At 51.5% G+C, this 21,073-nt stretch overlaps 9 protein-coding genes across 9 annotated transcripts; 7 read left to right on the forward strand and 2 right to left on the reverse strand. All coding sequences in view use genetic code 12, as the record gives it.

The window, feature by feature from the left end:
• Positions 1-327: 327 nt before the first annotated feature.
• On the forward strand, positions 328-1,263 carry DIURU_000026 (fluoride transporter; the record flags this gene model as incomplete). Its single annotated transcript, XM_034155268.1, has 1 exon — positions 328-1,263. One exon carries the CDS (start codon positions 328-330, stop codon positions 1,261-1,263), a length of 936 nt encoding a protein of 311 aa, XP_034015141.1.
• Positions 1,264-1,884: 621 nt separating this feature from the next.
• DIURU_000027 (uncharacterized protein) lies at positions 1,885-4,125 on the forward strand (the record flags this gene model as incomplete). Its single annotated transcript, XM_034155379.1, has 1 exon — positions 1,885-4,125. The coding sequence occupies one exon, from the start codon at positions 1,885-1,887 to the stop codon at positions 4,123-4,125; it is 2,241 nt and encodes a 746-aa protein (XP_034015142.1).
• Positions 4,126-4,340: 215 nt separating this feature from the next.
• GSP1 (Ran GTPase) lies at positions 4,341-5,039 on the forward strand (the record flags this gene model as incomplete). The annotated part of the gene is made up of 2 exons (XM_034155490.1): positions 4,341-4,373; positions 4,461-5,039. The coding sequence occupies 2 exons, from the start codon at positions 4,341-4,343 to the stop codon at positions 5,037-5,039; spliced, it is 612 nt and encodes a 203-aa protein (XP_034015143.1).
• A 501-nt stretch (positions 5,040-5,540) lies between these two features.
• Positions 5,541-8,555, reverse strand: TIF4631 (translation initiation factor eIF4G; the record flags this gene model as incomplete). The annotated part of the gene is made up of 1 exon (XM_034155601.1): positions 5,541-8,555. The coding sequence occupies one exon, from the start codon at positions 8,553-8,555 to the stop codon at positions 5,541-5,543; it is 3,015 nt and encodes a 1,004-aa protein (XP_034015144.1).
• A 638-nt stretch (positions 8,556-9,193) lies between these two features.
• On the reverse strand, positions 9,194-9,496 carry DIURU_000030 (uncharacterized protein; the record flags this gene model as incomplete). The annotated part of the gene is made up of 1 exon (XM_034155713.1): positions 9,194-9,496. One exon carries the CDS (start codon positions 9,494-9,496, stop codon positions 9,194-9,196), a length of 303 nt encoding a protein of 100 aa, XP_034015145.1.
• A 317-nt stretch (positions 9,497-9,813) lies between these two features.
• Positions 9,814-11,016, forward strand: RPT6 (proteasome regulatory particle base subunit; the record flags this gene model as incomplete). The annotated part of the gene is made up of 1 exon (XM_034155824.1): positions 9,814-11,016. The coding sequence occupies one exon, from the start codon at positions 9,814-9,816 to the stop codon at positions 11,014-11,016; it is 1,203 nt and encodes a 400-aa protein (XP_034015146.1).
• A 318-nt stretch (positions 11,017-11,334) lies between these two features.
• Positions 11,335-14,847, forward strand: DIURU_000032 (mRNA-binding protein; the record flags this gene model as incomplete). Its single annotated transcript, XM_034155935.1, has 1 exon — positions 11,335-14,847. The coding sequence occupies one exon, from the start codon at positions 11,335-11,337 to the stop codon at positions 14,845-14,847; it is 3,513 nt and encodes a 1,170-aa protein (XP_034015147.1).
• Positions 14,848-15,524: 677 nt separating this feature from the next.
• On the forward strand, positions 15,525-19,547 carry DIURU_000033 (uncharacterized protein; the record flags this gene model as incomplete). Its single annotated transcript, XM_034156046.1, has 1 exon — positions 15,525-19,547. The coding sequence occupies one exon, from the start codon at positions 15,525-15,527 to the stop codon at positions 19,545-19,547; it is 4,023 nt and encodes a 1,340-aa protein (XP_034015148.1).
• A 108-nt stretch (positions 19,548-19,655) lies between these two features.
• Positions 19,656-21,073, forward strand: DIURU_000034 (uncharacterized protein; the record flags this gene model as incomplete). The annotated part of the gene is made up of 2 exons (XM_034156157.1): positions 19,656-20,990; positions 21,068-21,073. 2 exons carry the CDS (start codon positions 19,656-19,658, stop codon positions 21,071-21,073), a joined length of 1,341 nt encoding a protein of 446 aa, XP_034015149.1.

Consider the following 21,073-nt stretch of genomic DNA (forward strand, 5'->3'; position numbering starts at 1 on the left):
GCGTGAGAAACTTGATAGTTGCGTCGTACCAGAAGAACACAACGACAATTAAGACTACTTATCGATAAAAACATTCTTGATACTATTAGGATTTAGCTTATGGTGGTAGTCGCGTCAATTACGAGACTGTGATGGCGATGGCTTAGCGGCTAAGGTGTGTGAGGGGTCAAATTGCTAGCCATCACTTACATCAGATATTGTCAGGTATACACTTTCTGGCATTGGCGGGATTATGTCGGATGCATATGTCCTGTCAGTTTTGACGTATGTCATGTCCAATCGTCTGCTCTATATTATGCTTTACGCGATTCTGTGCGCACCATAGTGATGGCCATAACATGGCGCCTCGACGACATCTACACGGGTCTCTGGGTGCTTCACGGGTCAATTTGGGGGGTGCTAGCACGTAAGGGGCTAATAGCTCTTACGTCGTTCAGTCTGGCCTATCTTGGCGGCGTGGTGTGGGCGAATTTTGCCGCGTGTGTGGTGATGGGATGCCTCCAAGCCAGTACCAAAATATGGACTCAAGTGGGTCATCCTAACCCGATATTTATCGGGCTTACTACTGGGTTCTGTGGGACGCTATCGCTGTTCTCGTCAGTGATTGTGGAGCTGGTGACCCTCGCCATTAACATTGACCATGTCTCGGTGCCTGCCCCTGGCTATGGGACAATGCAAGTGTTTGACGTGATTATCGGTCAATTTGCCATCAGCTACGTTGGTTTGCTATTAGGTGGACACCTTGGTGAGTGGCTTGAGCAAACGGTACCGAAATTTGACCGGGGATATCGGTTTATGGTGGTGATTGGGGCCGCTATCGGCGTTGGTTTAATAATTGCCGATGCCATCATCATCGGCACCGTTGCTCTGTCACGGGAGTGGACGTTTAGTGTCCTTTTCGCTCCATTAGGGGCCTTAATTCGGTGGCAACTCCTGAAACTTAACAATGCGCAATGGTTTTACGGGACGTATATTGCTAATGTTGTGGGTACGGTGCTGCTCCTGGTGTTTTCCTTATTACAATTTGGGTTAACCACTCACCGTACCCCGCTTGTAACGAACTATACTGCTCGTCAGGTACTTGTGGGTCTTGACGATGGGTTTTGCGGGGGGCTCACCACGGTAAGTACATTTGTTGTTGAGCTTAAGAAATCCAGTCGGGGTAAAGCCTATGTGTATATCATTGCTTCAGTATTACCCAGTTTCATTATGGTACTTCTTGTCCTTGGTTCTTACCACTGGACGAAGGGGCTCGCCAGATGAATTCCTGCGGTAGCCAAACTGAGGGTCGCGGAATTGTCCGAAAAGAATACAGCTCTCAAAATTAGGAGAGCCGTTTGTGATGAGAAAGGGAGCGATGCCCCGACTATTTCGGGATTTAATCTTGAGGGGACAGCGCCCATAACCGGCGCATCAATCAATGCGAAAAACCACTACTACTAGAGACCTCGGTCTCCGAGCGGCAACGCCACCATTCGACCGAGGCCACCAGCGAAAATTGCGTCCACAAAATTACTATCGCGATGGCTACTTAATGCACTCAAATGCGTCATTCGTCGGTGACATCGGCACGATTTTTGTGGTTTACTGTAATTGAGCGTCACTGAGCCGTTATGGTAGACAGGTTTTCCCAGTCAATTTTGCTCCTCTCCCCAAACTTCTCCACCTTTCCCATCGGAAGAGGTAACCGGCTTATCGGCCCCGTGCTATCGCTATCTTTAGTGGCTAATATAATTCAGTGTGGGTAAATCAGGCCCGGGCTGCCTAACCGTGTGGGGTACGACATCCGCTAACACCCACCGCGCCCCGCACATTTCGACGCTCCGGTTATAAATACCAGACACACTCCGTTCGTGCCCGCCCGCGACAGTACATCATTCCCAAATGGCTCTCCCATCGCTCGCTGGAAAGCAGAACTACGCTGCCGATGACTCCCCTTACGTGTTGACCAATCCCAACAACGTCCCCTTGGAAAAGTTGTTTGCCGACAATTTCCCCCTCCCCGAAAAGTGGCAAGACGTGTCGATTCCCGTGCCTGGTACTGCCAAGCCCGGCTACTCGCCCGTGTTCCGCAATAAGGCGTTCCCCAACGGCTTGAAGGAAGGGGTGTTGCCTGAAATTGCCACCTACCACGACATCTTTGAAGTGGCGGTGAAGTCGTACCAAAACGAGCCCGCCATCGCCAAGCGCGCCTACGACCCCGTTACCAAGGTCAATGGCGACTACCACGCCAAGACCTACGCCGAAATCAACAAGGAAAAGAATGACTTGGGCTCGGGGGTGTTGTTTTTGTTGAAAAACAATCCGTACCTCGACGCCCTGCGGTTTGCCAGTCACCAAAAGATCCTCGACCACGAAAAGATCTACCGCCTGTTTAACCAAGATAACATTTCGTTTGTGCTTACGCTTTACGCCCCCAACTGTGAAGAATGGGTCGTCACCGACTTGATGTGTCTGTCGTTCTCGATCACCAACACCGCGTTGTACGACACTTTGGGGCCCGAAACCTCCGAGTACATTTTGCTGACCACGGAAAGTCCCGTGGTGATCGCGCTGAAGCAACACATCCCCCACTTGATCAAGTTTAAGCAAACTAACCCCGAATTGGGCAACTTGATTTCCATCATCTCCATTGAACCGTTAGGCGAATACGACCAGCCGTTGGTACAATCGGCTCACGCGCAAAACATTACTCTTTTTGACTATCAACAAGTGCAAAAGTTTGGTGAGATTGCTGGCAATCAACCCTGTCCCCCGTCTCCCGACACTTTATACACCATCTCCTTCACCTCCGGTACCACCGGCGCCAACCCTAAGGGGGTGTTGTTGACTCAAAGAATCGCCATGTCGGGGATCGTGTTTGGCTTGTGCCACTTGCCGGTGCAAACCCGGATGAAGTCGTTCTGCTTTTTGCCTCTCGCCCACATCTTTGAGAGACAAACTACTGCTTGTAGTCTCTCTCGGGGCTGCTGCATTGGTATGCCTCAATACGGCGGTTCTCCTCTTACCCTTGTTGAGGACTTGAAGCTTTGGAAGCCTAACTACATGTCTAACGTGCCTCGTGTCTACACCAAGTTCGAAGCGGCGCTTAAGTCGGCCACCATCGACAACCCTTCGGCGTTTAAGCAGAAGGTGTTTGGCCACGTCATCGAGTCCAAGGAAAACGCTCAGGCTCAACACGACGGTGCTACCGGGGCTAACTTCTTGTACGACCACTTGTTCATCTCTAAGTTGAGAGCGGCGCTTGGGTTCGACAACATGAACTTCGTCATCACCGGTTCAGCCCCCATCTCGCCGTCGACGATGAAGTTCCTCAAGGCGGCGCTTGCCTGTGGTTTCGCTCAAGGGTACGGTCTTACCGAGTCCTTTGCTGGGTTTGCGTTGTCGCCTCAATGGCAAGCGGTGCCCGGTTCGCTGGGTCCCACCGCTGTCACTGTGGAAATGAGAGTGAGAGAACTCCCTGAAATGGGTCACTTCTTGCAAAACGATGACGGCCTGCTTCGCGGTGAATTGCAATTGAGAGGCCCGCAAATTTTCAACACTTACTACAAGAACCCCGAGGAAACTGCCAAGGCGGTGGACGAAGAAGGCTGGTTCTCCACTGGTGACGTGGCTAAAATCGACAAGGATGGCAGATTGCACATCATCGACAGAGTGAAGAACTTCTTCAAGTTGGCTCAAGGTGAATACGTCACCCCGGAAAAGGTCGAAAACATCTACTTGTCGAACAACTCTATTCTTACTCAAGCCTACGCCCACGGCGACTCCTTGCGTAATTTCTTGATTGGGGTCATTGGTGTCACTAAGGAGGGTATCACCGATTTCTTGTTGGCTCAAGGGGTCAACCCTGGCGACTTGAAGTCGGACGCCGATATCTTGTTGGTGGCCAACAAGCCGGAACACCGCAAGACGTTGTTGGCGCATTTGAACAAGAACGTTGATGGCAAATTGCAAGGGTTCGAAAAATTCCACAACCTTGAAATCCAATTTGAACCGTTGACGTTGGAAAGAGGGTTGATCACCCCCACGGTGAAGTTGAAGAGACCTGCGTGTAAGGCGTTTTTCAAGGAAGTGTTGGACCAACGCTACGATGAGGGTTCGTTGATTAGAGGTAACAAGTTGTAGATTTTTCTTTATATGTAATACAATAGTTTTAAGCACGACGATTTTAACCTAGCATATACCACGGCATGATTCCTGCATCGTAGATCCAATTTTTCGGATCAGCATGGAATTCTTTTTTTTTCTTGCGGCAACATCACGTGACACTCACGGTCCGCATCGCTTCGGGGGCGCAAAAAAACATTCCACTCAAATTTTTAATACACCAGACTGCTAGTATGGCTACCCAAGAAGTTCCTTCGTTCAAGCTTGTTTTGTGCGGTGACGGTGGTACCGGTAAGACCGTAAGTATACATTTACCCAATGGCATCTATCATGACCTCATACTAACCCCCTAGACCTACGTCAAGAGACACTTGACTGGTGAATTCGAAAAGAAGTACATCGCCACCTTGGGTGTCGAAGTGCACCCTCTCGGCTTCGACACCAACTTCGGTAAGATCAACTTCGATGTGTGGGACACTGCCGGTCAAGAAAAGTTCGGTGGTTTGAGAGACGGTTACTACATCAACGGTCAATGTGGTATCATCATGTTCGACGTCACCTCGAGAATCACCTACAAGAACGTGCCCAATTGGTACAGAGACTTGGTGAGAGTGTGTGAAAACATCCCCATCGTGTTGTGCGGTAACAAGGTCGACGTCAAGGAAAGAAAGGTCAAGCCCAAGACCATCACCTTCCACAGAAAGAAGAACTTGCAATACTACGACATCTCGGCCAAGTCGAACTACCAGTTCGAAAAGCCCTTCTTGTGGTTGGCGAGAAAGTTGTCGGGTAACCCTTCGTTGGAATTCATCGAAGCCCCCGCCTTGGCTCCTCCCGAAGTCCAAGTCGACGCCGACTTGATGGAGCAATACCAAAAGGACATGGACCAAGCCGCCAACTTGCCCTTGCCCGATGATGATGACGATTTGTAAGCTAATTGTGCCCTCGATGGTCCGGCACGGAATATATAGTGAATCTTTACAGTATGTAGTTTGAAAGTACGAGCCCCCATTACTGTGGGTGCGTCATTGGTCAGTTTAGATTCCCTGCTCACAACGGTTAAATCCAGAGCAATGATTCGCACCGTGTTGTCAACAACAACCGCTGTGCCGGACGCTCACCTAAATGCAGCAACCCCAGCCGTGGCCGCCAAATGCGGTAATTAAGGCGATGGCGGCCTGACTCGACGGCTAGTAAACTTACTAGTCTAGCATAAATGTCAAGTCGTGCGTTGTTTATAGTTTCTGCTTGGGTGTATGGAGATTTTTTAATTTGATGGCGGGGCTCATGATTCCGTCAAATATTCTTCTGGTAACACGTAAATAAACAAAACCATAATTATCAATTCTAGAATCGCTTAATAAGTAAGTTTGATTAGATTAACGTAGGAAATGTATTGTGCTAAGTTAGAACCTATATTACATGCATTTTGATTACTCAGAATCGTCATCATCATCTAACGCCGCAAAGCGGTTCACATGAGTCGACTCCGACCGCTTCGACGACTCTCTAGTCATTTCGGGAGCCGGGGAGGCGGCGGGGGCGGCGGGGGCTTGACTGTTGGAGCGGGAGAACAGCGGCAGCTTCTTGAGGAAACTGCTTTGCGAGCTGTTGTTCCACAGCGAACCGGCGCGCGACGAGTTCAGGCGGCCACTGTCGTGGTGTCGGCGCTTCTTGTTGTCCAGTTGCTGCTTTTCTTCAAGCTTCTTGAGCTCGGCGTCCCGGTGGATCTCTTCGATGGTCTTGGGACCGGCATCGCCCGCCCGCATCAGCACCCACTTGGCCTTGCGCAAGTCTTGCAAGTCCATCAACATGAACTTGATTCTCAGCGACAACTCAACGTTGTCCAAGATCTTTTGGATGTTCTTAAACACCAATTGGAGGATGGGACGGGTGGATTCGTCGGCCTCCAACTTGGGACCAACCGTCTTGACCAATTGCACCAAGTTTTCCAACGAGTCTTCCGAAGGGTCGACGCAGTTCTTGCACTGGTCTCTCAAACAGAAGAAAATGACCTGGTCGTTAAGCATATTCAAGTTGTAAAGATGACCAATAAACTTGACGAGACCCAACCCTCTCCGCTTGGCGGCAGCCATGGCGTAGTATTCGTCCGACATCATTTCCGGTTCTAACGGCAGCCCGTCGTCGTTGGTGGGCAACTTGTCCACCCACCCCTTTTCGTATTCGGTTTGACAAGTGGTCAAAAGCAATCTACGAGCAAGAGCCCCGCCCGAGGGCACAGTGCCGTCCTTGAGCACCATGGTTTCATCGCTGACTTCGTCAGAAATGTTGGTGCACATCTTGGCACAGAATTTGGCGTACATTTCCGACCAGTAGGGTTCATCACACGCCTTGGCGAAAGTGTGTTGAATGACAGAACGAACGGTCTTGGAGTCCTTTTCGTGCTTGGATTGAGCGGCGATCTTGAGGATGTCGTCGGTGATGGGGTCGAACATTTCGAGGGTAAGCTTATTAAGGAGCGACTTCGTCTTACGATCGACATCTTCGGGACTGAGGAGCACGGTACCATCTTCGGCGACGAGCTGTTCTTCAGTCTTTTGACGACTCCGGGGCACCCATCTGGAGGCGGAGTTAGCCAAAGGCTTGATTTCTTCCTTAGGGATGGTGATTTGAGGGTTGTCTTCCTCCTTCTCCTTACCACGCTTCGATTGGTTACGACGAGAGCCCTTGTCTCTCGACGAGCCCTGGCCACGACGCTTGGAGCCCGAGCGCAGGTTTTGACGGGGTTCATTGAATTGAGAGCCCAGACGGAACAGTTGGTTGTCTCTGCGCATGCCCATGCCGAATTTAGAGTTTTGACGGTTTTGACGGGGACGAACCTCGACGGAAGCGTTGTCAAGGATCGCCTTGAATTCGGGGTCAACCCGAAATTGGACGACGTCCTTGAATTGGTACAAGAATTGCGGGTCGTAACGGAACTTCTTGCCTTCAAGCTTCTTCGACGGGTCGGCACCGGTGAACCCTTCAGGGTAGGTGACGGAATAGATATCTTCGATCATCTCGGCTTCGTTAACCTTAGCCAAGAATTGAGTGACGGTGAAGCTTTCATCTTCTTCTTCAGCCTTTTCTTCGGGGATCTCCTCGGTGGGTTCTTCAATCTTCACCTCCTTAGGTTCCGAAGGTTCCTTAGGTTCAGCGGATTCACCCGCGTCCTTAGGTTCAGCAGAAGGTTCTTCAGCGTCAGCGACTGGCTCAGCCAGAGGCTCGACGTTTTGCAGTTCCTTGGCTTCTTCTTCGGCGTTGGGTTCTTCGGCCTTGGGTTCTTCAGCCTTGGGTTCCTCAACCTTAGTTTCATCAGGAATAGTTTGTTCAACCTTGGGTTCTTCTTCAGCCTTAGCTTCCTCGGCCTTAGGTTCCACAGCCTTCGGTTCTTCCACGACGGCTTCAGCCTTGGGCTCTTCAACCTTAGCTTCTTCCACCTTGGGCTCCTCAGCCTTGGTTTCCTCCTTGGTTTCTTCCTTAGTCACTTCGGGCTTAGGTTCTTCCTTGGGTTCCGCCTTGGGTTCTTCTTGAGGTTGAGCAGGTTCGACCTTAGGCTCAGCCTTAGGTTCGACTTCCTTTTCCACCGGCTTGGGAGCTTCGGTCTTAGGCGCTTCGGTCTTAGGTTCCTTAGCTGCCTTGGCCGCCGCTGCCCGTTCAAGAATCTTCCGCTTGAACTCTTCCATCGCCGCCGACTTAGCCGACGAGTCCGACGCAGGCTTCGCTTCGGGAGTCGCCGCCTTTTGCACGGGAGCCGCCACGGGAGCGGCTACCGGTTCCGGAGCAGCCGCCACCGGCGGCTTTTGCGGCGCCAAGTTGGCCTTGATGGGAGCCGGCGATGACTTCGGGGTGGTAGCGGTGTGGTGAGCCGCTTGTTCCTTACGCATGCCCTCTAAGTCAACGGGCTTGCCATCCTTGGTGGTCAATTTGATCTTAGGCGACACCATCTGGGTGGCGATCTGGGGCGGCGACAACACGGGGGTGGTAGGGTTCGAGGCCAGCGCCGGCACCTGCGCCGGGGGGATCGGGGCAAGATGGGTATGGGTGGGAGACGATTGCATGGGCATGCCGTACTGAGGGGCGTTGGGCATCATCGGGTAGCCAGCGCCGGCGGCGGGGTAGTAAGGGTAGCTGTACATGGGGAAGCCGTAGTAGTTGGCGCCGGGAGCCTGCTGGGGAATCGCCTGTCCCTGCTGGTAGTGGTGGTTCTGGTTGCCATGCTTGTTGTAGGGCTTCTTCCCGTTCTGGTTGACGAACTTGTTGGCGCCCTGAGGTCTTTGCCCTTGAGGCTTGCGTCCCTGGTACGGTTGGCCCGAGTACGGGTACTTGCCGTGGGGTTGCTGCTGCTGACCTTGGAAGTGGTTGTGTCCGCCGGAGGCCCGGGGCACATTCAGGGAAGCAGGGGCGGCGGCAGCCACCCCCTCTTCCTTGGGGTGTTTATCAGACATGGACCGATAAAATCTAGTGGTAAAATTTTTCAGCTTCGAGGTTTTCTGATGCGCGCACACTGCCGGAGATTTTTGAGATGGCAGCAATAACTAAGGTGGGGATTTCGGGCTAAAACCGGGGCAGAGCCGAGTAGAGTAAGTGGAGAGTGGTTAGGTGGAGGCTAGTGGGGTGATTTAGTGGAAGAAACCCTAAATTTCCTTTTCAAGCTGGTCACTACAGGGGATATCGGTGAGTGCGATCAAATCACTAGGGTGCAACCTCGACGCACCCTCAACGAGGAAATAGCTATTTCCGATGAGGGCAAGGTGGGGTGACGGGGGCGTCAGACATTGACCTGTGAAGGGTGGCAAAAAGCAATTAATTAGCATTGTCGTTGTCGAAGCAAGTGGAAAAAATTTAGTCGGTGGCGTATCCCCTTTCAGGTCACCTCGAGTGACCGAACACGCGTTGCTCGGTTATCGTGATAAGGTTTTAAGTACCTAAAAAAGTGTGTGTATTGTGAGACACTACCCCCAGGGTAGCGCGCGAGTGCGAAAAAGTAATGAACGTGAAAGGATCACGAGCATAGTGAGAAATATGTGTGGATATGGGAGACAAAAGTTTCCTCCAGCGGTAAACCACGCGCCATAAGCACGCGCTATAAGCCGGGGTTGCGGGAAAGATAGACGCCGTAGCCAACAAGCCCGGCGACAATGGCGATGAACAGGTACACCACCGTCGCCTCCTTGGCGCTCTCCTTGCGGAAACACACCAAATTGAGCTTATCGGTCTCGTTTTTCGCCTGGTGGAACACCTCGTCATAGCAGAAGTCGGTGGTGCAATTAGCACACTGGACCACGGGGCGGATCTCGGCAACGTCGTTGAGCTCGCACCGACAGTATCGATTAGCTGCCACCAGGGCTAGAAGAGCCAACCACGCCACCAAGGGTAACAGTTTCATGGTAAATGTGGTAATCGTTTTGAGAGTGCTAGGGAAATTTCACGAAGTGGTCGCACTAACTACTACGAGGCCCGTACCAAATGCCCGCACGAACAATAGATTCAAAAACATTTTAATTTGTATATGTGGGGAAGTTTACATCATTATCTCCCCACTAAAACTAACTCCAAAATGAATACTAGTCACTGCTTATCCTTAGGCTTCTATCAACGTCCATGGAGTCTCGATGGGACAACATCTCCTGCACACAGTCGGGAGTGCGACCCGCCACCAAAAAGTGGCAACCACCGCCGCCAGTGAACCCTCGACAACCCATCATGGCCAGTGCTGACACGGCAGTAGTGTACGAAGGCGGGGTCCGCCCCTACTTTGAGCAGCAGATCCAGCAGACAGAGATCCAGATCCAGCAAACGGCCCAGAACCTCCGGCGGTTGGAAGCGCAACGCAACAAACTCAATAATAAGGTGAGACAGCTCAAGGATGAATTGCGGCTTTTACAAGAACCCGGCTCCTACGTGGGTGAAGTGGTCAAAGTCATGGGTACCAATAAAGTGCTCGTAAAGATCCACCCCGAAGGGAAGTACATTGTCAAGATCACTAAGGACATCGACATCAAGAAGTTGACTCCCCTGCTTCGCGTGTGCCTTAAGCTGGATTCCTACGACTTGCACAAGATTTTGCCCAACAAGATTGACCCGCTCGTGTCGCTCATGATGGTGGAAAAGGTGCCTGACTCTACCTACGATATGGTTGGTGGTTTAGATAAGCAGATCAAGGAGATCAAGGAAGTGATTGAGCTTCCTGTGAAGCACCCGGAATTGTTCGAATCTCTCGGGATTGCTCAACCTAAGGGTGTCATTCTCTACGGTCCTCCGGGGACGGGGAAGACGCTTTTGGCGCGTTCAGTGGCCCACCACACCGAGTGTAAGTTTATCCGGGTGCTGGGTTCGGAATTGGTGCAAAAGTATATTGGTGAAGGGTCGCGGATGGTGCGTGAGTTGTTCGTGATGGCTCGGGAACACGCTCCCTCGATTATCTTCATGGACGAAATCGATTCGATTGGGTCGCTGAGATCCGACGGCTCCAGCGGTGGCGACTCCGAAGTGCAAAGAACGATGTTGGAACTTCTCAACCAGCTCGACGGGTTTGAATCGCTGAAAGATATTAAGATTATTATGGCCACTAACCGGCTTGATATTTTGGACCCGGCGTTGCTTAGACCGGGGAGAATCGACCGTAAGATCGAGTTCCCGGCCCCCACGGTGGCGGCGCGTACCGACATTTTGAAGATCCACTCGAGACTGATGAACTTGACTCGGGGGATTGACCTCAAGAAGATCGCGGAAAAAATGAACGGCTGCTCTGGTGCTGACGTCAAGGGGGTGTGTACTGAAGCCGGGATGTACGCGTTGAGAGAACGCCGGATCCACGTTACTCAAGAAGACTTTGAGTTGGCCGTCGCCAAGGTGATGAACAAGAACGACGAAGGCGGGGTGTCGTTGCAAAAGCTCTTCAAGTGATACATATTAATGACGACAAGATAGAACATGAGATCATTGTAGAAGGTAAAGTCCAAGATTTATTGCCAGATCAAAATAGTTGTCTGAGAAACTTTGATGCGATCTAGTATAGGGCTGATCTGACACCTGAGACAGACGTCAAGGTTAAAATAAATGTAAATCCACTGAAAAGCTGTTGAAATTCAAAAATTAATAATGTATTAGCTGTTGGTTGTTTTTTGTCTTCGTTGGCATCTGCACTCGATGTCCCCTCCTGCATGTAACCGCAGCTCATCTCAATCAAGAGGCCATCGGCATATCCCCTCTAGTCATCGCGCCATGAATAACCCCGACGGCGACGACGATTACGTGTTGGAGAGCAAGCTCAACAAGATCCGGGTCCACCGGACACTGGGGCTTGCCAATCAGAAACAGTTGGCGCTCATTTTGGACGCCGTCGACGAGAACATCGACGAGCAGAAAGGCGACAAAAACGCCGTGGGGTACTTCGTCAGCTTCTTGCTGGTGTTGGGCCAAGCCGTCGACGATGAACGCATTGTTGACCAGCTGTTAGCAGCGCTGGCGGCCTACTTTTTGGACTTAGTGTTGCCCCACACTCCTCCTACTTTGCTTAAAGCCAAGTTCCAAGAGATCCTTATTAAGTTGGCCCCGGCTCTTTCCAACCCTGATGCCGAAGCTCCCTTAGTGAGACTGGTCCTCGGTGCGTTGGAATCTTTACTTTTAGCTCAAGACCACAAGCAGTGGACGGCGACGCTGGCACTGACGCTGCCGAAGCGTGCCTTGGTTGGTCTCTTGGAAATGCTGTTTGACCCGCGTCCCAAAGTGCGTAAGCGGGCCCAGGAAGCAGTGCACAAAGTGCTTACCAACCCGCCGCCGCTGCCGCTGCCAGTACACGTGGCTGCCCCCGTGGCCTGTGACATTGCCCTTACTAAGTTAGCGCAATTATTGGCGGAAACTAAGAACCATAAGGGTGGTCTGAAAGAGCTCAACGCTCAGCTTATCCACTGTCTCCAGCTCATTGCCAGCATTACTGGCGCCAACGCGTGGCCGCTGACAAAAGTGCCTGAGCTTTGCGATGTGCTCTTAGAGATCCTGAAGACGCTGGACCAATACCTTGTGCTGGCGGCATTCTCGGCTTTTGAAGGGTTATTCCAACTGATGACCTCTGACGTCGATGTTGATAAGTTGACGACTCTGTTAGACGTCATCTTTGACCTCAAACCTCAAGTGAACGACTACCACTTGGCGGCGCTGTGGTTGGCCGTCGTGGCTAAGGCGTTGCAGTCTTACGCTCAGTTAGCTCCCGAACAGTGTGTGGCTAAGCTCCCCAAATTGTTACCGGTGGTGTCGAAGTTCTTGGAGGCCGACCGGGCTGATGTCTACACGCTGGCGGCTCAATGTATGATTGCCATCATTACTCAGACGATCCCCGACGCTTGGTTATTGGAACCGATGACTGAGCTCACTGAAGAGACCATCACTTTCATTGCTGAACACCTCCACCTGCTCTTAGACGTGCGCTACCAACACGCGTTCAAGGATGTGCTTGAAGTGGTCACCGCTACTCTTTTGAAGCTTAGAATGCGGGCTAACCCTGACTTCTTGGATATTGTTGAAGTGGTGGGTCTGTGGAGAACTAACGAAGCCGAAGACTTCCCCTATAATAAGGAAGCTGAAGACGTCATTGCCGCTGCCATCAGCCAGATTGGTCCTCAAGCCGTTCTCTCGGTTCTCCCCTTGAACTTGACCGGCAACGCTAAGGGCCCGGGGAGAGCGTGGATGTTGCCTATCCTCAGAGACAATGTGCGTGCCGCTGACTTGGGCTTCTACATTAAGGATATCATGCCCGTGGTGCCGTTCTTCGAAGAAAAAGCTCAACAATCGCAAAAGCACGCTCAAATCTTTAAGACCATCATCGACCAAGTGTGGTCGCTTTTACCCCACTTTTGCGACTTGCCCATGGACTTGCAATCACTGTTCACCGCCGATTTCGCCCTGAGCCTCGCCGAGACGATGTACGCTAAGGTGGACTTGAGAGTGTTCATTTGCCACGCTCTCCGGATGCTTGTTGAACTGAACCGGGCTTATGCTGACGGTGCCTTAGCTGATGACCCCTTGATGTTGCAACAGTTCCCTCAAGCCGAAGCTGAGGCTAACGTTACTTACTTGGCGCAAATGGCGCTGAACTTGTTGCTGGTGTTGTTCAATGTGTTCGCTCTGACTGCCCCTGAAGCCCGTGGGTTTGTTCTCGAAACTATTGACGCCTACTTAGCTATCATCCCCAAGCAAGAACTCGAACTGACTTTCGACACCGTGTGTGGTATGCTCAAGCAAGCGATGGACGACAACGACGAAAAATTGGCGCTCACGATGATGGACTTGGTGGTGGCGCTGGCACGGTACGTGCCCCTGCTGAGCCACGGGGCGTTGTTTGCCATCTTCACCTCCACCGTCAATTTGCCGGCGGCGCCGATGCAGAAGCGGGCCAACCGTATTTTGACCAAGCTCGGCGAGACCGATGACGGCAAGCAGGCGATCTTGCTGTTCATCGGCGACATCGAACGGGTGCTTGTCGAGCTGCAAGCGCAAGCGCAAGCGGCGTCGCGGGCGGCTCGGTTGGCAGCGGTGCTGGTGGTGGTGCAATTGCTTCCCGCCACTGAGCTCTGGTTCATCCCGGCGATGTTGCAAGAGGTGATTATGAGCACTAAGGACGTCAACGAAAAGAGTAGAGAGTTGGCGTTCCTGATCCTCGTGGCCATGGCTCGCAAGTGTGAAGAGTTCAACGGGACTGAAATTGATAACACTAAGGTGTTGGGTGAAGGCGCTGAGCCCACTACTGCCTCTATCCAAGAATACTTGACGATGGTGAGTGCTGGTTTGGCGGCGCAAAACGCGCTGATGATCCTGGCCACCATCACCGCGTTGTCGTGCCTTGTGTTTGAATTCAAGGATGATTTGCCCACCGAGACGTTGGTGGAAATCTCGTCGACGATCGAATTGTTCTTGACTCACAACTCGCGGGAAATCGCCAAGCTGGCCATCGGCTTCGTTAAGGTGGAAGTGTTGTCGCTCCCTGAAGATATGGTGCGGGCCAACCTCCACGAGCTCTTGCTGAAGCTCATGAGATGGTCGCACGAACACAGCGGCCACTTCAAGCTGAAGGTTAAGCACATCATTGAAAGACTTATTCGTAAGTTTGGTGTGGAAGCTGTGGAACAGGCCATCCCCGAAGAAGACCGTAAACTTGTGGCTAACATCAAGAAGCTGAGAGCCCGGGCTAAGCGGAAGGAAGCTGCCGAAACCGAGGCCACCGCTGCTGGTACCAAGAAGTTCGTGTCGGCCTACGAAGAAGCGTTGTACGACTCCGAAGAACTGGAGGCTGAGGACGACGGCGAAGACGAAAACGACAAGCTCCGTCGTGGTACTAAATACATCATGGAAACCGGCGACGAGCCGTTGGATTTGTTGGACCGTCTGGCCATCGCGCAAATCTCGCTGTCCAAGCCTAAGCTGGCGAAGCGGGAAATCAAGGCCAAGACGAAGGAGTTTAAGAGCAAGAACGGGCGGTTGGTGTTCTCTGAGGAAACCGGTGCCGGTGGCGCTAGCGACCCGTTGGCGGCGCTGGGTCTGGGCATTGATGCCTACTTGGACGCTGTAAAGCAGGCGCCGGTAAGAGGGCAAAAGAACAAGCTCAAGTGGAAGAAGGGTGGCGACGAAGAAGTCGACTGGAACGATGACCCCGCTCCTAAGGTGGCGGCGAAGACCAAAACTAACAAGATTGGTAAGCCCCAACAGAAGAAGCAGAAGTTTAAGGCGAGAAAGAAGTTGTAACGCAGTTTGCATATTTAATCGAATACAATTAGGAAAAGAAGAAATATAATTGCTTGTAGAATGAAATTTTTAAACTTTCCTTTAGTGCCATTTCCGTTAATCACGAATGGCATGTAGTGCTTATGTCTTGTGCAAATATATTGTGAGAAATAAAGTCTAAATTTGATTGGTCAGTGATGAAAAAGCAAAACACAATTAAGAAGTTAAATACCATCCAGTATGATTTTCAAAACCGATATCACGATATGACGTTTTTGACAGTTTGCTGCAATGATTTTTTATTGTTTATTGCTGAATGAGCCCACCAAGTTACATGCAGTACCCCTTTATCTGCAGGAGGCAATCCTTGTTAACCACCGCATTTCTAACCCTCAACACTCGGCCTAAGATTAAACCCATTAGAGTAAATGGCTGCAAATTTTGACGTTTTGATCTTGCATTAACCACATATTCGCCAACGCAGCCCTGAAAGAGGTTTATAATTGGCTCTATAACTAAAATACGAGTCCAGTGACTTTTCGATAAAAATCTCCATTGAACGTAAATAATGCTAACATGATCAAATTGATGGCCTCAGTGCCAGTGCTGGCGCTACGGCGGTGGTTTTCTTCATCGAGCGCCGTCTGGGTGGTGGTTTTGTTGCCGGTGCGCACTCGATAATTTTTGTAAGCCCTGCCATGGCCCGAGCAAGATTGATCATGTCGGACGACGACGACGACTATCCCAGTGATGGCGGGGACCACCACGGAGCCGGCAACATTGATGCTGGCGACGATAACGGCACATTGGTGCCGGAAGCGCCCGCTGACGCCGAGGCGCCGTCGGCGCTGGATGTCGCGCCCAACCGAGACAGCGAGGACGAGATTAGTGATGATGACGACGCCCCACGTCTGCGCCGCCGCAACCGGCCCAAGCGCCTGCTAGTGGAGGAGGATCCGCTTGCTGAACTCGACGAATTTAAGGATGACCTAAGCGATGTCGACGCGCCGGCGCCTCCGCCCCGCAACCGCCTGCGCCGCAGTCATAACAGTGACGACGACGAGTTTATGGAGGATGAATTTGTCAGTGATGACGACGATTTCATGGACAAACTACAAGAAAAACGGTTTATCGCCAGTGATGACGATGGCGACTTTGGTTACCTGGCCAACACCCGCTCGCGCCGGCGAAAACGGCGGCGGCGCCCTGACGCTCCGCGGAAGCGCTTGACACGAGCCCTGGCGGTTGCCGGCGACGACGAAGACGAAAGCTATAGTGAGGGCGACACCGGTGTTGCCACTAAGGATGGCGGCGACGACATTCAACAAGAATTGGATGACCTCTACGACCTGCTGCCAATGGCGCTGCCCATCCGCCATAAACTTCGAGAACGTCAAGAGGTCAACTATACCATCCCGCCGCCCCTTCCTGCTAATGGCGATATCTCAGGGCTTGGCTACGCTGATGTTGGCGCTAAGCCGGCCCTGCTTCGTCGCGGTCGCCTGAATCGCAATGGCGAGTTCCGCAAGCTCTTATTCCCCACTGCCGGTCCCTTCGGTGGCTCCGATGTGGTGTCGCTTTTTGGCACCAATGTTCCTCCCGGCGGCATCCCCTTACCTGGGATGGCTGGCACCAATCAATTGATGGGCGACTCTGATAGTAGTGACGATGAGATCGTCGCTATCGACGGCACCAAGAGCGCCGGTGGCGCCCTTCTGGGGTCGGCACTTACCAAGCCAGTGGGCGCCGCCGGCGGCGCTGGCGCCCTCATCAGCGCTGGTGGCGGCGGCTCCGCTGTGGGTAAAGTGAAGAACAATTTGTCGGATACCGACCCCTTGGGCGTCGACATGAATATTGATTTCAGTGCCGTGGGTGGGCTTGACAATTACATCAACCAATTGAAGGAAATGGTGGCCCTCCCGTTGCTTTATCCCGAGTTATACCAGAACTTTGCCATTACTCCCCCGCGTGGGGTGTTATTCCATGGTCCCCCCGGTACGGGTAAGACTCTCATGGCCCGTGCGCTCGCGGCGCTGTGTTCGACTAACGAGCGTAAGATCACTTTCTACATGCGGAAGGGGGCTGACTGTTTGCTGAAATGGGTCGGTGAAGCCGAACGTCAGTTGCGGCTCTTATTTGAAGAGGCGAAGAAGAACCAGCCCGCCATTATCTTCTTTGATGAAATCGATGGGTTAGCTCCAGTGAGATCGCTGAAGCAAGAACAGATTCATGCCCTGATTGTGCTGACACTTTTAGCGTTGATGGACGGGATGGACAACCGGGGTCAAGTTATCGTCATTGGTGCCACTAACCGGCCCGATGCCATTGACCCTGCACTTAGACGTCCCGGGCGGTTTGATCGTGAATTCTACTTCCCTCTTCCCGACGTCAGTGCTCGTCAACAGATCTTACTGATCCACACTCGCCAGTGGCAACCTCCTTTGGCGCCTGAGTTTTTGGCTAAACTTGCTGAGCTTACTAAGGGCTATGGTGGTGCCGATTTGCGGGCATTGTGCACCGAAGCTGCGTTGAATCTGATTCAGCGGAAATACCCACAAATCTATCGTACCAACGATAAGCTCCAGGTGAACCCGAAACTGATCAAAGTGATCGCTCTGGATTTTATGAAAGCCCTCGATAAGATCGTGCCATCGCTGGCCCGGCTGACATCGCTGGGTCTGGCCCCGTTGCCACCACTGCTTCAACCATTGCTTAGTGAACCGCTAGAGACAATTAAGCATAAGTTGTTTCAACTTTTGCCTTCAGTTAAAGCTCTCGATAAGTCGTCGGCTAAACTTACGGCGTTGGATGAAGCAGAATATTGGGACCCTGCAGTAAACGATGCTGACGGTGGGTTTGCTCGTCATCAACACCTCAAAGTGCTTGAACGCCTGAGAGTGTGCAAGCCCCATCTTTTGGTTCAGGGACCTGCTGGTAACGGTCAACAATACTTGGGGGCGGCTATCCTCAATTACCTTGAAGGTTTCCAAATTCAACTGCTTGATGTTGGCTCGCTCTTAGGCGAGCTGAATCGCACCGTGGAAGCGGCGATCATTCAATGCTTTGTTGAAGCGCGGCGCCACCAGCCGCTGATCATTTTCATCCCTAATCTTGATCTTTGGGACCAAGTTGTGCCGCCATCGGCAGTGGTTACGTTAAAGGGGCTTTTACGGACACTTCTGGCCCACGAACCGGTGCTTGTTCTTGGTATTAGTGAAGATCTGAGTGGTGAAAGCGCCCTTGACCTGGTATTCGGCCATGGTAGTCCTGCTAACAATATGGTGCTTGCCCCTCCTCGGGAAGACCAGCGACAATACTTTTTCCGTGAGGTGGTGGGCGCTTTACGGATGAAGCCATTTGAGTTCATCAATGATGTCGCTAACCGGCCGCGCCGTAAACTTCGGAAGTTGCCGGTGGTCGCGGCGGCGGCGCCGGATAAACTGTCGGAACGCAAACGCCGCAAACAACAAGAATATCAAGACACCAAGCTTAAGAACGTGCTCAAGATCAGATTGGCGGGGCTTATGGACTTATTCAAGAATCGTTACAAGCGGTTCAAGAAGCCGGTGATTGACGATGCGTACTTAGTCCATTTGTTTGAGCCCATCCCTGAAAATCCCAACTTGCCTCCTTACGAAGTGCTTTACGTCAAGAGTGATGATCCCAACCATCCTGACATGATTAAGGAACTTAGCACTGGTAAGTACTATCACAACATGGATCTTGACATCATTGAGGAACGTCTTTGGAACGGGTTCTACCTGGAACCGCAACAATTCCTTAAGGACATCAAGATGATTGTGCGTGATGCGAAGAACCTGGGTGACCGTGAACGCAGCCTCAAGGCCGAGGAGATGTTGACCAACGCTCAATTTGCCATTGACGAGTTTGCCACTCCTGAATTCTTGGAAGAGTGTAAGCAGATGAGACAGCGTGAAATGAAGCGTCAACAAGAGCAGATTGAGGCTCACAAGGTGGCGATGGAAAAGGCTCAAGAAGAAGCGCAACGGGCTGAAGCTGAGGCGGCGGAAGCTGCAGCGCAAGCTGAAGCTCAAGCACAAGCTGAAGCTGCCACTACCGCTGAAAATGCCGGTTTATTGGAGTCGCCGTCGAAAATGCTGGTGCAAGATTTGGTCGCCTCAGAAGCGAGCAATGGCACGTATGCACCTTCAGTTGACTCACTGATACCACCTGTGTTTGATGCCGCCACTCACCCAGTATCCAATGGTACTACCGAATACATCAAACCTGAAGTTGATGCTAATGGCATGGACCTTGACACCGCCCCTCCTGCGAATGTTCCTCAGGAACATCAACATCAACAGCAACAGCAACAACAACAACAACTTTCAGCTGTTGATGGCATTGCTAACAGGGCACCCGCTGAACCTGTTGTTGACTCGACTATCTCCACAGTAGCGGTTGCGGGTGTTGGCTCTAGGGAAGACACTCCGGCCACCGTTATCAACGAAGCCGAGGAAGAAGAAGAGGAATCTGAAATTGAGGAGTTGGAGCTCCCTGACCGTCAACTCATCATTGACGAACAACGCACCCAGCGCCTCTTCACCGACCTCATTGCCGCCACTAATAATTACACTGTGGATCAGTTGGAGGCAACGATGGCTAAGCTCATGGACGTGGTGTGGTCTGACCGCGGTAACTGGGATAAACTGGGGACGATTGAGAACTTGGAGTCGATTGTAAAGACATTGAACGGTTAATGTAACAATATATTTTTCTGATTGATTCTGAAACGTAGGGAGTGTGTATAGTGGCGTGGTTTTAAAACATAGCTTTCGAGACGCGGCGCTTTAATAGTACTTCCTAGCATGGTAGATACACCCAATTCACCAACCGTCAACGACACTTTACCTTCGAGTCCCGTGGCTAAGCCTCGGATAACGCTTCCTCCTCTTAAACGACCTCTTCCCAAACTTATCTCCTCCTATGTCGCAAGTAGAGGTCTCCCTCGTCTGGTACCCCCAACGTTTCAGCGAGACGTATCTGATGACTGGGATAGTCTTCTGAGTGAGAGCTCCGACTTTGTTGTTGAGAACCCCATTTTAGATGAGCTACGCCTGAGTGAAGTTGATGTGTCTACGCTTGCCGTGGTATCCCCATTAAAGTACCTTACGTCGCCCCATTCTCGCTTTCTGGAGAAGGGATTACCGTTTGATTGGGAGTGCTACGAATTAGCTAAAGCAGCAGCAAAATTACTAGATGTATCCACTGAAGCCGACGAGAAATTGGTGGAGGAGGCACGTCTCAATCCTAACAAATTCTACAACCAGATGATTGCCCTCCCTAGAAGCTCGACGTCAAGAGAATTCTACAAGGTATGGCCACATATCGGTGGTCTTCAAGGCTCGCCTCGGCCGTTGGCATTCTGGGCAAGCATATGGCGGTATTATACAGCTGAATTTCTTCCTCGATATTTCAGTTTGCGCCAAGCGTGTATCCAGTTAGATATAGATCCAGTGGTGATATCTAACGACCACTCTTTTGCTGTAATCAATTCCCGGCAATTGAGCAAACTCAAAGGATGCTTTTGGTATGCCACCAACGCCACAGCTTGTGAACTAGCCGCAACTCGATTATTTAAACCCATATCTCCATCAGCGATATTTCGGGTGTTGACCTCATTAAGATCGGAGGCTGAAGCTAAAGGAGAGTTGTGTCCAGCATTTTCTCAATGCAAGTGCCCATTCAATCACAAAGCAGAGCTCGGTTGGGACCTCATATTCATCGGGAAAGGAAAGCTCAGTCAACATTTGACAAAGCACTACACATTTATTGCCAGAGATGATACAGTTGATGATGACGTCGAATGTAACGAGTGCCACCACTTATTCGCATCATTTGCAAGCTTTCTAGCTCATGCTCCCAACTGCACATTTGGTGAACCTTTGTCTGATGTTAAATTGCCAACGGAGCGTTCGACTTTAGCTAGAGCATTGTTTTGTCAATATCTCCAGGATGGTGGACGGGTGGCGCACATTATCCATGAGGAACTTCATAAGTTACATGACAGTCCGCCTAAAGTTGATCCTACTAACGAAATTTTGGAGGAAAATATTCAGTCCATGGCAAAAACGACTCTGCCAGGATGGTTGAGTCGAACCACATACCAGCTTCACTTGATGCACACTCCGATTGCGTATGAAGTATGGGCTGAAGCGGCACTTCTACTCCCTCCTAAAGTCGTTGTTCATTATCTATATCATCACCAACACCGTCTAAGTGGTGA

Source organism: Diutina rugosa (assembly GCF_008704595.1).
Source record: "Diutina rugosa strain CBS 613 chromosome Unknown scaffold28_size161324, whole genome shotgun sequence".
NCBI classification, from domain to species: Eukaryota; Fungi; Ascomycota; class Pichiomycetes; order Serinales; family Debaryomycetaceae; genus Diutina; species Diutina rugosa.